This window comes from Zosterops lateralis, assembly GCF_965231275.1.
Source record: "Zosterops lateralis genome assembly, chromosome: 18".
In the NCBI taxonomy this organism is placed as follows: Eukaryota; Metazoa; Chordata; class Aves; order Passeriformes; family Zosteropidae; genus Zosterops; species Zosterops lateralis.
The window spans coordinates 3,485,601-3,499,903 of record NC_139778.1 but is presented as its reverse complement, the minus strand read 5'-3'; the positions used below and the strand labels follow the sequence as shown (position 1 = coordinate 3,499,903).

Genomic DNA, 14,303 nt, shown 5'->3' with positions numbered 1-14,303 from the left:
AAGATCACCAAACCTGTATCATGTCTGCAGATAATCCTTAATCATCCTTATTGTTGGAAATGTAAGTCTAAATCTCCCTGACTGCCATTTAAACCCAGCAAGTCTTGTCTTATTCACTGTGGGGTGGAGCAAATTATTTCATCCTCTTTCTTTGTATTTTTTTTTTTTTATTTTTATTTTGTATACCCAGTGTCTTGTAGACTGACTATTCCCTTACCTCTGTGGTAGTTCCCATTACCAGATTCCCATTTCCTTTGTGCCCTTTTCAGGTGGTCCAGCTCCATCTGGACCAGAGATGCTCAACTGTGGGTACAGACAGGGGAGGCTTTGTGCAGCCAGGCTCAAGTAGATGAGTTGCTGGATGTTCATCCCACTCCACAGCCTGGCTTTTTACAATCTTCATGATTATCTTTTCCTCCTCTTTGGTTTGTGATGTGCTAAAACATTGCTCCTTTTCCTGCAGAACTGCTGTGGGGCGAGTTGTTTGCTGTTCTGCATTGAATTCCTCCTGCCTAATGCTGTGACTTCCCTTATTGAATTGTAGTAGTTTTGTCACACCTCTTCTCCAGTTCTTCACTGCTGAGCTCTGATCCTGTCACACAGCGATCTGACCACCCCCATCTTCCTTCTCCCACCTTGGTGTCATTTGCAGATTTAATAAGGATGTTCTCCAGTCCATCATCCAGCTGTTAACGAAATATTGAACAGCGTAGGCTCGGATCAAGTCCCCGTGGAATCTCTTCTGAAACATATTCTGTTTTGACAGCAAGCCATTGATTCTCCCAGAGAACATTTCAACCAATTTTACATTTTGCTCACATTTCCCCACTTTGCTTATGACAATATCAAGTTAAGAATGTCATTTCAGCAGCCATTACATAGTTAAGATACATCGAGTGAGCTTTGGCTGGTGGGACACGGATGGGAAATATGAGCAAACAGACAGAACTTGTTTGAACTGAGGTGAATGACTGGGTTTGAGGGGAGGGAGGAACAAAGGAGTGTCTGGGTAGGAGCCAGGGGTCAGCTGGATTTGTGGATACATTGCTTTAGAGTCAAAGTGGAGGTGGGGAATGAAGTACTCAATGCTTCTCTATTTCATACCTTTGCATAAAGCCAGCAGTTAAGAAGGTAAGACCTTCTATTGTTGAGAAATCTTAATAACTGATTTAGAAGTTTTCCATGAACTTCACAGCTTCCTGTTAATTTCTACTCTGACTTCCAGTTGCCTGGAAAAAAAACCCAAAAACAAACAAACAAACAAAAAACCACCAAAAAAACCCCACTAAGTGTGGAAGGTACAAGTTGATAGAAATGAGAAGTCTGTTAGGAGAAGTGGGTTATAGATGAGATTTTAGAACTGGGGTGGTGAAATACTAAGGAAGGAAATGTTGTAAAAGACAAGAGAAGAAAGTGGAGAGGAAACGTGTGGAAGAGGAAGATGCTGGGCCATGGTCAGCTGCAAGGGGGGAAAATTAATTTAAACCAGGAGAAAACTTTATTTATTCTGAGCATTAAATAAATGATATCATCAGGAACTGGCCCAAAGTCAAGGCATTTCTTTAAATAAATGGTGACAAAGTTCTAAAGCCGCAATAACACGTGTATCTTTACTTTTATCACTCAGTGTGGGCTTTGATGTCAACCAGCAGTGCCTGGTTACATTATTAAAGCCATTGTAAGTTTGGGGATTATCTTGGCATTAGACTGCAGGTTTTTTTTCCCCCAGAAGTTCATTATTTTGGGGGAAAGGATGATCCAGGCAGAAAATTGGGCATTTTATGTGTAAAAACATTAGAAGTGGGTTTTATGCAATAGTTCTGAGCACCTTTGCTGTTGCCAGCAGATGTCACTGTGGATAGCAAATCCCAGCACTTAGGAGACAAAGGAGGTAATTTGGTAAATGAAAATTCAGCCTTTGAAAGTAGATTTTTTTTTGGGGGGTGGGGGTGGTGTCAAGAATTTTTTCCTGCAACAGACTTCTGTGAGCAAATAAAAATGGATTTCTCAGTAGTGAGGACTTGTGGTTTTGCCCACTCTAATGCTGTGTTTCGTGGCTGTCTTCACCCGACTTGGGTAAGTTCCTGATGCTCTGTGTGACCTCGGAGGGGGAATGTCTGTGGGATTGTGCTCCTCTGCTTTATTCGGAAAGCCTTTAGTGTTTGCAGGGAGCTTTAACCAGCAGTGGATGTGCTGCAGTGTGTGTGTGTGTGTGTGTGTGCAGGGAACTGGCCGTGGAGGAAGTGGCTTCATTAAGGTTGATTTGGAGGGGGGAGCAAGATGAGGAAAAAAATTGCCCATATGATTGGCTGGGAGAATAGCTCTGAATTATGGGATCCATCTGTTTCCTGTAATGAATTCATAAACCCATCAAACAATGACCTGAACGAATTGCTGAAGGAAAAAAATAATACACTGGCATGATATGTTTAACGCAGTGAGGCATTGGCATTGTATAATCAAAAATTCTCCTCACATCCAGCACTTTGTAATGGAGCTGCTGTGTTTAATAGAAGCTGTAAATAAATCCTGTCACAGTAGCAGCCAAGAATGCATTTCTGGGTTTAACTGTTTCTCTTCTGGAATGTCTGGTCCTCGAAGGCTTTAGAAATGCAAGTTTTATAGAACTGGAGTGGGGGATTCTGAAATACAGAGAAATGTTAATGAGGTGAATGAAAGGAAAAAGCTGCCATAAATCAGTATTATGTGGCTTAACCAGTTTCTTTCATTTATGCATGTTCTTTCCTTATGTCATAGAAATGTACTTAAAAGCTATTGTTGTAATTGAAATCTGTTAGACTGATCCTATTCATTATATTAATAAAATCCACCTACAATTGCTCGTAACACTTTTTTATGCAGTTGGGATTCCCGAGATTGTAATCATCAAAAAGCATATGGAGTAATTATTGGATTTGTTTGGGTAAAATTGGATTAAGAAGTTTAGATACCATTAAGTACTGATAATTATTACAAGCAAGCTCATTGTTTAGTGTATGTACGGCTCGGAATGGAGAGTAAGCAGATACCCATCACAAACATCTTAAGAGCAAGAAATCGCGAGGCTTTCATTTTACGCCTTTAATTGTATTTTTGCAAGAGGCTTTCCACTTAAATGTTTTTGCCTCAGCTCTTTAATCACGTGCTGGTTATGAAAATCGCTGGGTGTTAAATCCTTTCCCCCACACGATTTAAACAACATTCATCGCATTCAGGCAAATTTAGCCATAAAAGCTGCTTTTTAATTCGTGGCTCTGCAGCAGCTGCCCACATGCCATTAGCCGTGACAGTGGATTCCTCGCAGGTGAAAGGGTGGACAGGCTGCTCCTGGGGGCTGCCAGGGCTCTCTGTGGATTGGCAGCTCGGCCCTTGGGGCTGATTAAAGGCGCTGCCTGGGAGAGGCTCCTGCTGCTCTGCCTTTGTGCCCCGCAGTGGGGAAAGCCCTTTGTGCCCTGTGTGTTCTGCAAGGGGCACCCATGGATCAGGGTGCAGCCCTGCAGGGAGGGGAATGGCTCAGGGCTTTGGGAAGATGCTGTTATTGCCAAGATCACGCGGCAATTCATAATTAGGACATCCGGGGCAGACACTTGGAACATTTGGTATTTCTCACAGCGCATATCAAGTGAAAATTGCCGGTTAAACATTGCTGGGGATGGCTTTTAGAACACAGTCGTATTGTCTTTGTAATGTATATCCTCTAAGTATTGTTGCTGTGTTTGAAGTGTAAATTCTAGCCTGGTATGAAGCTGGAATTTAGGGCTCAAGCCCATTCGTGTTATGTTGTTCACTCTTCTTGCTTTATTCCCTGTCATTGGTGTAATTAAACAGTTCTTTTCCAGCTACTGTGATTTGTAGACATAGTATTCTTGCAAGAGCTTCCATTTAAGTACTCTTTAAAGAGATTTTGATGTACAAAATAAAAATTACTTTGCTGTGTTGATTAGAAGAAGAACAGTAGCATGAATATGCAGAAATATTTTAATTCTAAAGTACAGTGATATTTTGATTTTCTTTGTTCTTTTCTCTCATCCGTGATTCAGATATGTAGAGTGAACATTGTCTCTAACACTGGGAAAATGGATTTCTCTGGCCTCACCTTTGTGATTAAACACCTTTGTTAGTTTACATTAAAGTCAAAAGTGTTGCCTATTGTATGACTTACATTAGTGATTTTTTAAAAAATAAATATATCTATATGCACACCTTTAGAAGTATCAAATGTGATTTATATGTGCACAATATTGAGCATATAATGCTTTTTAAAAAGCTGCCTGTCATGCTCTCTAAAAAATGCTTCCAATTAATTAATATTCCTCATGAAAATCTTGGGGCCAGACAAATCCCAGCCCTGCTGGCATTGTGCCAGCGAGTGGCTTCCATTCTCTTGTCCTTTTCCTCCTTTTCCCTGGCATTCCCTCTCATCTGCTGGCACCAGGGGGTGTGTGCCTGGTCTGTCAGCTGAGCTGGAGAACCTCCCTGCCTGCCATGGTGGGTTATTTTTGGTTCATCAGCCTGTGTCTGCAGTGCTTTAGGTGAACCTTGTGGTAAATGACTTTGCAGAAATCCTGAGTCCTTCAGATCTCACTGTTTATAAATGTTTGCCTCTGTGTGATGGTGGTGGTAGTAGAGGTAAATGCTTACATTGCTGTAACAGTAGTAGCAGAAGCAATAGGAGCTAAAACAAACCCATTACGATGAAGTCAGAATTATTTTCTGTCGTGTGAACAGATCTATTTGTATTGTGGAAGCAGAAGAGTTTTCACATACATGTTGAATATGCAGATTTGGTATTTGAAAATAATTATTCTGCACTCCATGACACTTTCTATCTGCCTTTTAAATGTCGGAGTAAGGATAAACTGTTTGTTTCCAAAGGTGATTGTATATTTTGAAAAGCTATGGAAGGTTTATTCTCTGCTCTTCAGGTATTAGAGGTACTTCAAATTTTTTAATATACTTTTTTGTTCAGGCAGAATCACAGGTGAAATTATTTAGGTTTCCAAAACAAACATCTTGGAGAAGTGGAGTGCTGATGGTTCTGTCAGACTTCTTGGCATATTTTTGTTTGGTCAAGTCCCTGCTTGCTTTAAACCCACCTTTAGCATTGCCTTAGTGCTGTTCACTCCTGCAGCTGGAGAAGTTGTTCAGTTTTCTAGGTGTGTCAGAGCCTGGAGAGAGGCTGAGTGTGGGTTTATAGTGTCTGTGACAGAGTTCAAACAGTGTTCCTGGACACAAGGTGTGACTCTTGAGGAGGGTCCTGTGCCAGACCAGCACTTGGATGATAATCTTTGTGTGTCCCCTCCCATTCAGCATATTCTGTGACTGTGAATCAGCTGGAATTTTGCACTTACTGGACATGTCTGGTGATGAGCTGGAGCAGTGCTTGGTTCTGTTCATCTCAGAAGCTCAGAAAGTTTCTCTGGGTGACCTAAGAGCTCTGGCAGCTGCTGCCAGGTGAGCTGAGCCAGGGCTGCCATCCCCCAGTGCTCCCTCCTGCCCATCCCAAAGGGACCTGGCACTGCTGGTCACTTGTGCCAGGTGTGCAGGCACATTCCAGCGTGGCCTGGCTGGCTCATTGCAGGCTGGGTTAGTGTGTGGGGTATCAGATCTATGTCTGGAGTGCAGTTTGGTGACTGGGATGTCTTAAGAGTTTGACGCAAAGGTTTGGATAAAGACCTCAAGAAACCTGACATTTGTGTGAGTGCTGAATAAACTGGTGGATCAGGTCTTTTAGCTTGGTTTTTTGGGAGCTTATTAGTAGCCTGAAAGCGTTTGTTTTCATGGTTGTAGACCCTGGGATTTGATGTGAATATTGGCAAGGTTGCCCCCAAAACTATTGAATTATGAAAAGGCAGTGGGGGCTCAAGGTGGGTGCAGCAGGATGCCACACGCTTCAAATTCTGTTCAATACTGAATTATGAAAGCTTTCTTTTGTCCTCCTTCCTGTTTTAAACCATACAGATGATTTGTTTCAGTAGGGCATAAAAGCTTCCAGTACCATCACAGAAAGTAAACCTACACAAAAAGTAACACACTCTGCCAACATCTCGGTGGCTGCAAAACATTCATTCACCAATTACAGTAAAAAAAAAACCCCACAGATCAATTTTCAGATCCTAACCCAATGACTGTTATTATTTTCTTTTTTTCCCTAGTGCCAGAACCTATTAAGACCAGTTTAAGCCAGCCCCAACCTGCCGGTACCGGTACCAGTACTTCCACCAGCACTCTCACCAACAGCAGCAATGGCAAGCGCGCGTCTGCCAACGGGCAGCAGCCTGCGGCGTCCCGATACCTGCCCCGAGAGGTGCCTCCCCGCTTCCGCCAGCAGGAACAGAAGCAGCTCCTAAAGCGGGGGCAGCCACTGCCCGCCGGGGCTCTCAGTGCCCCCGGCCCGGCGCCGGCCACGGCAGCAGCAGCAGCCAGCCCTCCTCCTCCTCCTCAGCAGGGAGCGGCGGGACAGCAGCATCCCGGCAAGGCCCAGCCAGGTAAGGGCGGCGCCCGGGTGGGGCTGTGCCTCCTCCATCCACTGTCAAGATTGTTTTCCCAGTTCTGTGTCTCCCAACCTTGTTTGTCCCAGTTCCGTGTCTCCCAACCCCATTTTTTCCCAGTTCCGTGTCTCCCGACCCCGTTTTTCCCAATTCCGTGTCTCCCAATCCGTTTTTCCCAATTCCGTGTCTCCCAACCCCTTTTCCCAATTCCGTGTCTCGCAACCCCGGTTTTCCCAATTCCATGTTTCCCAACCCCAGTTTTCCCAATTCCATGTCTCTCCCAAACCCTGTTTTTCCCAGTTCCGTTTTTCCCAAACCCTGTCTGCCAAATTCTATTTTAAAATTCCAATCCTCCAATCCTTACTATTACTCATATTCTGGCACCATGTGCCGTTTCTGGCATCCGCTTGTAAAAGATTTTATTGTTTGTTCACTTGCTCAGAGCTGTGAGGTCTTCCTTTAATTTGGGGGGTTCCCCCCCCCTTCTCATGTTTCTTAGATAGCTCTAATGGATCTTCAGGAAGTGTAAATATTTAGTGATGATTCTTTTCTAGCATCCTCTTGTAAAAGATTTTATTGTTCGTTTACGTGCTCGGAGGTGTGGGGGTCTTCCTCGAGTTTGGGGTTTATTTCCCCCTCATATTTCTTTGGTAGCTCTAGTGGATCTTCAGGAAGTGTAAATATTTAGTGATGATTCTTACAGAAGCATTGATAATTTGAGTATTTAAAAGTTATATCTATTGTTCTGATAATTTTAATGCTCCTTGAACAGCGTTTTGCATGTTTGTAAATAAGGAATAGGAGCTTTGCTTGCGTTGTGACATTTTTATACCTTTGCTTGCTGGTGCTCTCAACTATTATTTTCACCTTAGGAAAAGAATACTCTGGGAAAAGTAGTTGGGTGTCTTAGGCCTTTCTACCACTTTATTCTGTCCTTTGCAGGTCACAGAATGGTTTGAGTTGGAAGGGACATTAGGGAACACCTATTTCCAGCCTCCTGCCATGGGCAGAGACCCCTTCCACTATCCCAGGCTGCTCCAAGCCCCATCCAGCCTGGCCTTGGACACTTCCAGAGATGGGACAGCCACAGCTGCTCTGGGCACCCTGTGCCAGGGCCTGCTCACCCTCACAGGAAGAATTTAATCCCAATATCCCATTTAATGCTGCCCTGTGCCAGTGAGGAGCCATTTCCCCGTGTCCTGTCACTGCAGGCCCTTGTCCCCACTCCCTCTCCAGCTCTCCTGGAGCCCCTTTAGGCCTTGGAAGAGGCTCTAAGGTTTCCCTGGGGCCTTCCCTTCTCCAGATGGCCACCCCCAGCTCTCCCAGCCTGGCCAGGGCAGACGGGCTCCAACCCTTGAAACATGTCCATGTCCTCTGCTGGACTCTCTCCTTCTGTTCTGCTCTCCATTCTTCTGATGTTGGGAGCCCTGGAGCTGGACACAGCACTGGAGCTGCGGTCTCAGACAGACACACAGGCCTTTCTTTGGTTGTTGGAAATAGGATGTTGAGGAGTAAGTCTCTTAGCTAACTTCATTTTATTGAAGCTGTTGATGGAAAATAAGCAGCTCTCTTCTTATTTGCCCTTTTGTGCTAGTGATGGTTTGAGCTTTGCAGTGGAGATGAGCTCAGTGGTGCACATCCCCTTCTCCATCTCTGCTTTGTGTGGATGTCAGGCAAAGCAGGGACTGTTCTGGCATACAGTTATCCATGGCTTAAAAAAGTGATCTGGACTAAATCATAAAGGAGGGGGTTGATATCTTGCATATTAGTCATTTCTGTGTGATCTCAAGTGTTGCTCATTATCGCTCATTAGCACTGTCAAACATCACAAAATTGGGATCTGAACTGTCTGCAGTTTTTCCCTTTGGGCATTAGCAAATCTTTCACTATTTTTGCTGCTGAGCAGAACTACAACAGAGAAAATTCTTTGGTGTTGTCCTTAGAAGTTTTAGTTAGATAAGAGAATAATCTCTCTCTGAAATTACAGCTTCTATGATTATCGAAATACATTTGAAAATATCACTCAGCTACTCCCCAGAAACCCAAAACTAAACATACAGAATGAAACAATTGATTATTTATTAAAATGGTTCTTTTTTAGAGAGGGAAGAGGTTTTGCTTCTGTCTCAAGTATTTGGTTTTAGTGAGATGGAAAGTTATAATTTCCCAATCTTTCTCTAACTTTTCTAACAGCAATCTTCCTGCAAATCCCAATTCATCAGGGATGGTTCTGACATTCTTGGCTTCTTTCTGGATTGGGAAATGTTTGTTAACTGTCAGATTAATGTTCTGTGTCAGAGATAGGTTTATTATTTTATTTTCAGAACTCTGGCACTATAGAAATCACAGCATATCCTGAGCTGGAAGGACCCACAGGGATCACCCAGTGCAGCTCCTGTCCCTGCACAGACAATCCCACCCTGGGCATCCCTGGGGCAGTGTCCAAAGGCTCCTGGAGCTCTGGGGCTGTGCCCGTTCCCTGGGGAGCCTGGACAGTGCCTGCACCCTCTGGGGGAAGAACCTTTCCCTGATATCCAACCCAAACCTCTCCTGGCACAGCTCCAGCTGTTCCCTCAGGTCCTGGGGAGCAGAGATTGGAGCTGCCCCTCTCATCTTTATTTATGTGGGACACACAGAGCAGCCAGCTGAAGTGGCTCAGGCTGCCTGAGGGTCAGGAGGTTTCTTGCAGGCATCATTGTAGATGTATCTGAAGCATCTGTGTTTGAGTTTAATGAAACAAAGGCCACTGTAAATCATAACATAACTCATAAAAGAACTTTGCTTGTAAGAGTGTAGTACGAGCTGTCTGACTTTGATCTTGCCAGATGCATTTCTACCTTGAGGCTTTATTTTTTTCCCAATTCCTATTTTAACTTGCTGTATGTGTAGTATATAAGCCAGTCTGGCAACCCTCAGCAGATGTTTTACACTGTTGAATTAGTTTGGGGGGTTTTATTTTTTTTGCTTCTTCTATGTTACCATTGGAAAAATTCAGAGTACAGTAAAAGTAGAAATGAGAGGAAAAAAAACAGTGCAGCAGCTTTTCAGCTTCATTTTATATTATTGCCCCAAACAAGTTAACCCAGATCAAACTCTTAGCAAAAGTGTTACTCAGCATCATAATCATGGAATGGTTTGGGCTGAAGTAACCTTAAAGCTCATCTCATTCCACCCTCCTGGCCTGGTGGAAGGGCTGGGACACCTTCCACCAGACCAGGCTGCTCCAAGCCCTGTCCAACCTGGCACCAGTGTCTCACCACCTTTAAAGTGGAGAATTTCTTCCTGATATTTCATACAAACATACCCTTCTTCAGCTTACAGCCATTTCCTGTGTCCTGTCCCTCCACCCCTTGTCCCCAGTCCCTCTCCAGCTCTCCTGGAGCCCCTTCAGACACTGGAAAGGGCTCTGAGTTCTCCCTGGGGCCTTCCCTTCTCCAGGCTAGGCATTCCCACCTCTCCCAGCCTGGCTCCAGGGCAGAGAAGCTTCAGCCCTTGGAGCATTTCCAGGGCCTCCTCTGGCCTTACTACCCTCTGAGGAAATAATTTCTTTCTCACTTCAAATCTAAACCTGCAGTTTTAATTACTCAGTAGCATTTTGTCCATAGAGTCACAGTTGTCCTGTTTGTTGCTCTTTACTTTGTAAAGTCAAAACAAAAGGTTTCAAAGGCACCATGAGATCTGCACACTGAACAGACCCCTTGGACCAGGATCTTAAACAGGCCAAATCTTGGCTACCTTTTTGTCTGCTAACACAAGATGGTGTTTTGAGATCTCAGTGATGGCCTTTTCCACACAGAAAGAACCGGCTGAATTCTGGAGCTCATGTAGTTCTTTCCAGCAGGTGGAGCATTAGCTCATTTACTGACTGCGGGCACAGGAGGAAAAAAATAAATGTCCAGCTTGGTTATAACAACAGCAGCTCTGTGCCTGGCTGCCCTGGGAGGCCAAGGGAGGAGTATCTCTCTCCTGAGAGACCTTTGTAGCCATGAATTGCACATATTCACAGCCTTGCTCTGTCTCTCATACAGGCTTTTGTTTTCATCTTGTCGAGCATAAAGAGCAAAGAAGTAGGGGAGTACCCAGGGAAGGCCAAAGCCTTTTCCTCTCAGCTGTTGGGACTTGAGTGATTGTTAGATTTAGGGAAAAAAAAATAGGGAATTCCATATCCTGTAAACATAAGAATTTTCTCAGAAATCTTACTCAAACTGGTATGTTTTTTGTGAATATGAAAAGGAAGAATTTTAAGCTGGAGGATTCTCAGTAAGAAATACTTTATGGAAAGGAAGGTTTTTGCCATCTTCCTCTTAGCATCAGTAGGAACTGTTTTTCTTCAAATATCTGTCTTTGATTCCCTGGGTATTTAATTAACTAAAGAGTCTTTGCAGGTAAAAGTTCTCTGGGGAAATGATGGAAAAGAAAAAAAAAAAACAAACTTGTTCAGAAGAGTCAGTGTTGTAGGTACCCGAGGTACATGTAAAGAGGAATTTTATCTGCCTGAACAGCAGCTGCACTGTGGGAGAGGGATCCCTGCAGGTGCATTACTGGGCATCCACAAGGTGTAAAGGCAATGATGCAGCTGTGCTCAGGGCTCCCTCCCTGCCCTGCCCTGCCCAGAGCCCCTCAGACCTGGCCTCGCTTCTTTAGGCTCCTCATCAACCACAGCAACACCTTTTTATGGATGACCTGGTGTAGTCAAAGAGTCAGGATTGCCCTACATGAGCATCTTGTATCCAGAATGTGCTTGATGTGAGTTCATGTCTGTAGTATTTCTTCTTAGAGCATCACATCCCTTCAGATTTAGCTTGTAATTATGCATCCATGCTCCTTTCAGGCCTTATTATAACAACCTGCATACAAAGAATACTCTTAAAGAGTTACTGCCAGACTCTCCACTCTAAAAATCACACTATTTTATCTCTTTATTCTCTTATCAGCAGCCCCTGTTATCTACTGCCTTGGCCTATCCAAAACACTTATCAGAACTTAACTGCAATGTCATGAATTAAAAAGGATGTTCTGCCAATGTAAGGCAAGTGGGACTTAATGGCCACTAATATATTCTTTGTCAGGTTTATCACCTAGAAATATCAGGGAAGTGAATGAGAGTAGGGATTTTTTGTTTCTCTCTTAAGGTAATCTCTAAAACATTAACCAGACAAACTGTTATGAAATTAAAATATTTCAAATTGCATAAAATATTTTAGAAATCTTACCCCTTGAAAACAGTCTTTTATTAATGTTAAATATTATGGAACTGTTTTCTGAGGTACTTTATAGTAGAATAGTTATTTGTCTGGAACATTTGTCTTGAGTTACAGAGCTTGTTCTTGACCTGCCCCCTCTTTAATCCTTTCCAGGATTACACTGAAGGAAAGCTGTATCTCTAATTTATGAGCGGTATTCTATTATCTGGTCTAGTTTGTTATTTTTACTTAAAGATGGGACTCTTTATCTTTTCCCTCCCCACTTTTTTAACTCCACTAAACAGGTGAGTAGTTGACTTCCCTCATTAAGGTGTGAGGCATTTTCCCATTAATCAAATTATTGGAATGATCCTTTGCCACGTAATCTAAAAGAATTAGGACAATTTCGGGAAGCTACCATGGGAGATTAAAAATAACAAGTAATAGAGATTTCTTAGTTTCTTTACAAATGATGAATTTTATATGGGAGTCTCCAGGCAACCAGTGTGTTTGATGATTATTAGAACAGAGATCAAAAGAAGTAATCAGTTCTCCTCCAAGATGCCTTTGACTTTCCTGAAATTCAGCAGTATGAAGCCACCATCTGTCAACTCAAAAACAACCTACCATGTTCTGCAGGAGTCAGGGTAGAACTTGGGCCCATCTTCTTATTGGCAAATAGAGTATTTTGCACAACAGATCCATATTATCCGTTTCCAAAGTCCAGAAAGAAATGAGAGCAAGTAACTCCTGCAGTAATGAGAATGAGTAAACACACCAGCGTTGTGGGAACTCGAGTTACACTCTTAATTTGTTCTGTCTGTTGTTTGTTGTGAAGTGAGAATTTGACAGCAGTTACAAACAGAGATTTGTTTTTCGCGTGTGGGCTGATGCCAGATTTTGTGCTGAACTTTATTCTTCTTTTCTCTGGAGCTGGAAGGTTTATTTTGCATTTGAAGATTTCTTTAGCTGCAGTTGAGAGATTCATGCTCATGGCATGGTGTGGTGTGCACCTTGAAGTGGGCAGCTGGCATTGCTGAGTGCTCTTCCGTGACAGGGTAACTCTTCTTATAAACTCTTTGTATTAACTTTGGTTTTGCTAATTTTTCAGGAAGCAAGATTAAAATACACTGGTTATTGTTAAAATCATGTCTGACAATACTCATTCCAAACATCCAATCCTTTATACAGCAGTTCGTTCAGAATTCCCTCAGACTGGGCAATTTTATATGGCTGTAAAGTCAAATTTGGAGAAGAGTTTTAGGGAGAGATTATCATGCCTTCTAAAGCCAGTCAATAGAGTTGGAAAACAATGGTAAGCTTTGACATAAAGTTGTTCCATCAGATCCAGCAAAGTAATAGAGACCTTTCTGCTAAAGTCATGCTTGAAGAATTCAGCTTGAGCAGTTAGTTCAGCTCATTGTGATTTGTGATGGCTGTAGGTGAGGCATGCACGTGTGCCAAAGCAGTTCTGAAATATATTCATAAAGTTTAATTTCAAAAGTCTGAAATAAGATTTAGCTTGATCTCCTGGAAGCATTGCAAACAGGCTGAGCTTTGACAAACAAAGCACATGTGAAAAGTGCTTTTATGGAAATGATTTGCTGAACTTCACCTCTTTGGGCCCATATTCTGCAATTCCATTAGCAGCATATCTTTGCTGGCAAAACATTATTGTGTTTTTGCTTTTAGTTGGAAAGTTACACAATTAAAACCAGAAACTTTTAAAACGGATTTACTCTGGATCTCCCAGAGACAAGTTTTTTAATATGTAATAGTTAAGACACTAAAAGCTTTAAAGTAAAATTTACATAATACTTATTTATTGTGTTTGCACACTTCCTATGTATATAATTTCACACTTTGTATAGAAAATAGACTTTAAAAAGAATGTTCTCCATAATACCTGGATGATGTGCTTTATGGTGTCATGGCTGTTGATCTCAAATGAAGAAAGCAGCATGGAAACACAGGAATTGCCTCTTCATGCTGCTTCAGTGGAAGGCGACTGTATATGACAATCACACAGTTCCATCCTGCCAAGAAACTCCTGACAGCTTCAATCCTTACACAGCTCTGTTGGCCACGATTTGCAGAGCAATCCACTGTACAGCTCATCACTATACACACATTTCTGTAGTGTGGCTGTTGGAAAAGTATTTCTACTACTGGGGTCAAAACATGGGGAAAAATCACCAGAATTTGGCTTGGTTACATTTTTTTGCCACTAATCTCACTCAATTAGTGCTGTAAGAGGATGTTCAGGTGTAAGAGGTTATTGTGTTTCTGTCTTCTCCTTTTGTTTCTGGGGGTTTTGTTTAGCATTTGGTAGCACTTGATGTGTGATCTGTGGCCCTGGGAAATCAGGCAGTGTTCCCGAAGGTCACAGGGGCTTTAGAAAAAAGGAAGTTAAGGCATCACACAAGGCCATAAATGTAGCAGATAATACAGAAAAGGGATTTAACACATGGTTTTGTCTCCTGGATGATGAACATTTTCTGAAGTGCAGTGACAGGAAAGTTGTGGGAAGTGAGTCTCAGCTAATTCAGAGTTTTGTCTCCCATCAAAATTTTCAAAAACTCCTTAAAATGCTTTGAATACAGGGAAAGTGGCAGTCTCTGTGTAGCCC

General features: G+C 42.7%; 1 protein-coding gene across 11 annotated transcripts in view; it reads left to right on the top strand.

Moving 5' to 3' along the window:
- Positions 1-14,303, top strand: part of TNRC6C (trinucleotide repeat containing adaptor 6C) — a 100,006-nt gene that overhangs the window by 37,079 nt on the left and 48,624 nt on the right. For all 11 annotated transcript variants that reach the window (XM_083874408.1, XM_083874415.1, XM_083874413.1 and 8 more), the window contains exon 4: positions 6,156-6,488. In XM_083874408.1, coding sequence (XP_083730534.1) covers positions 6,156-6,488 — 333 coding nt within the window. The remainder of the gene's footprint in view (positions 1-6,155; positions 6,489-14,303) is intronic.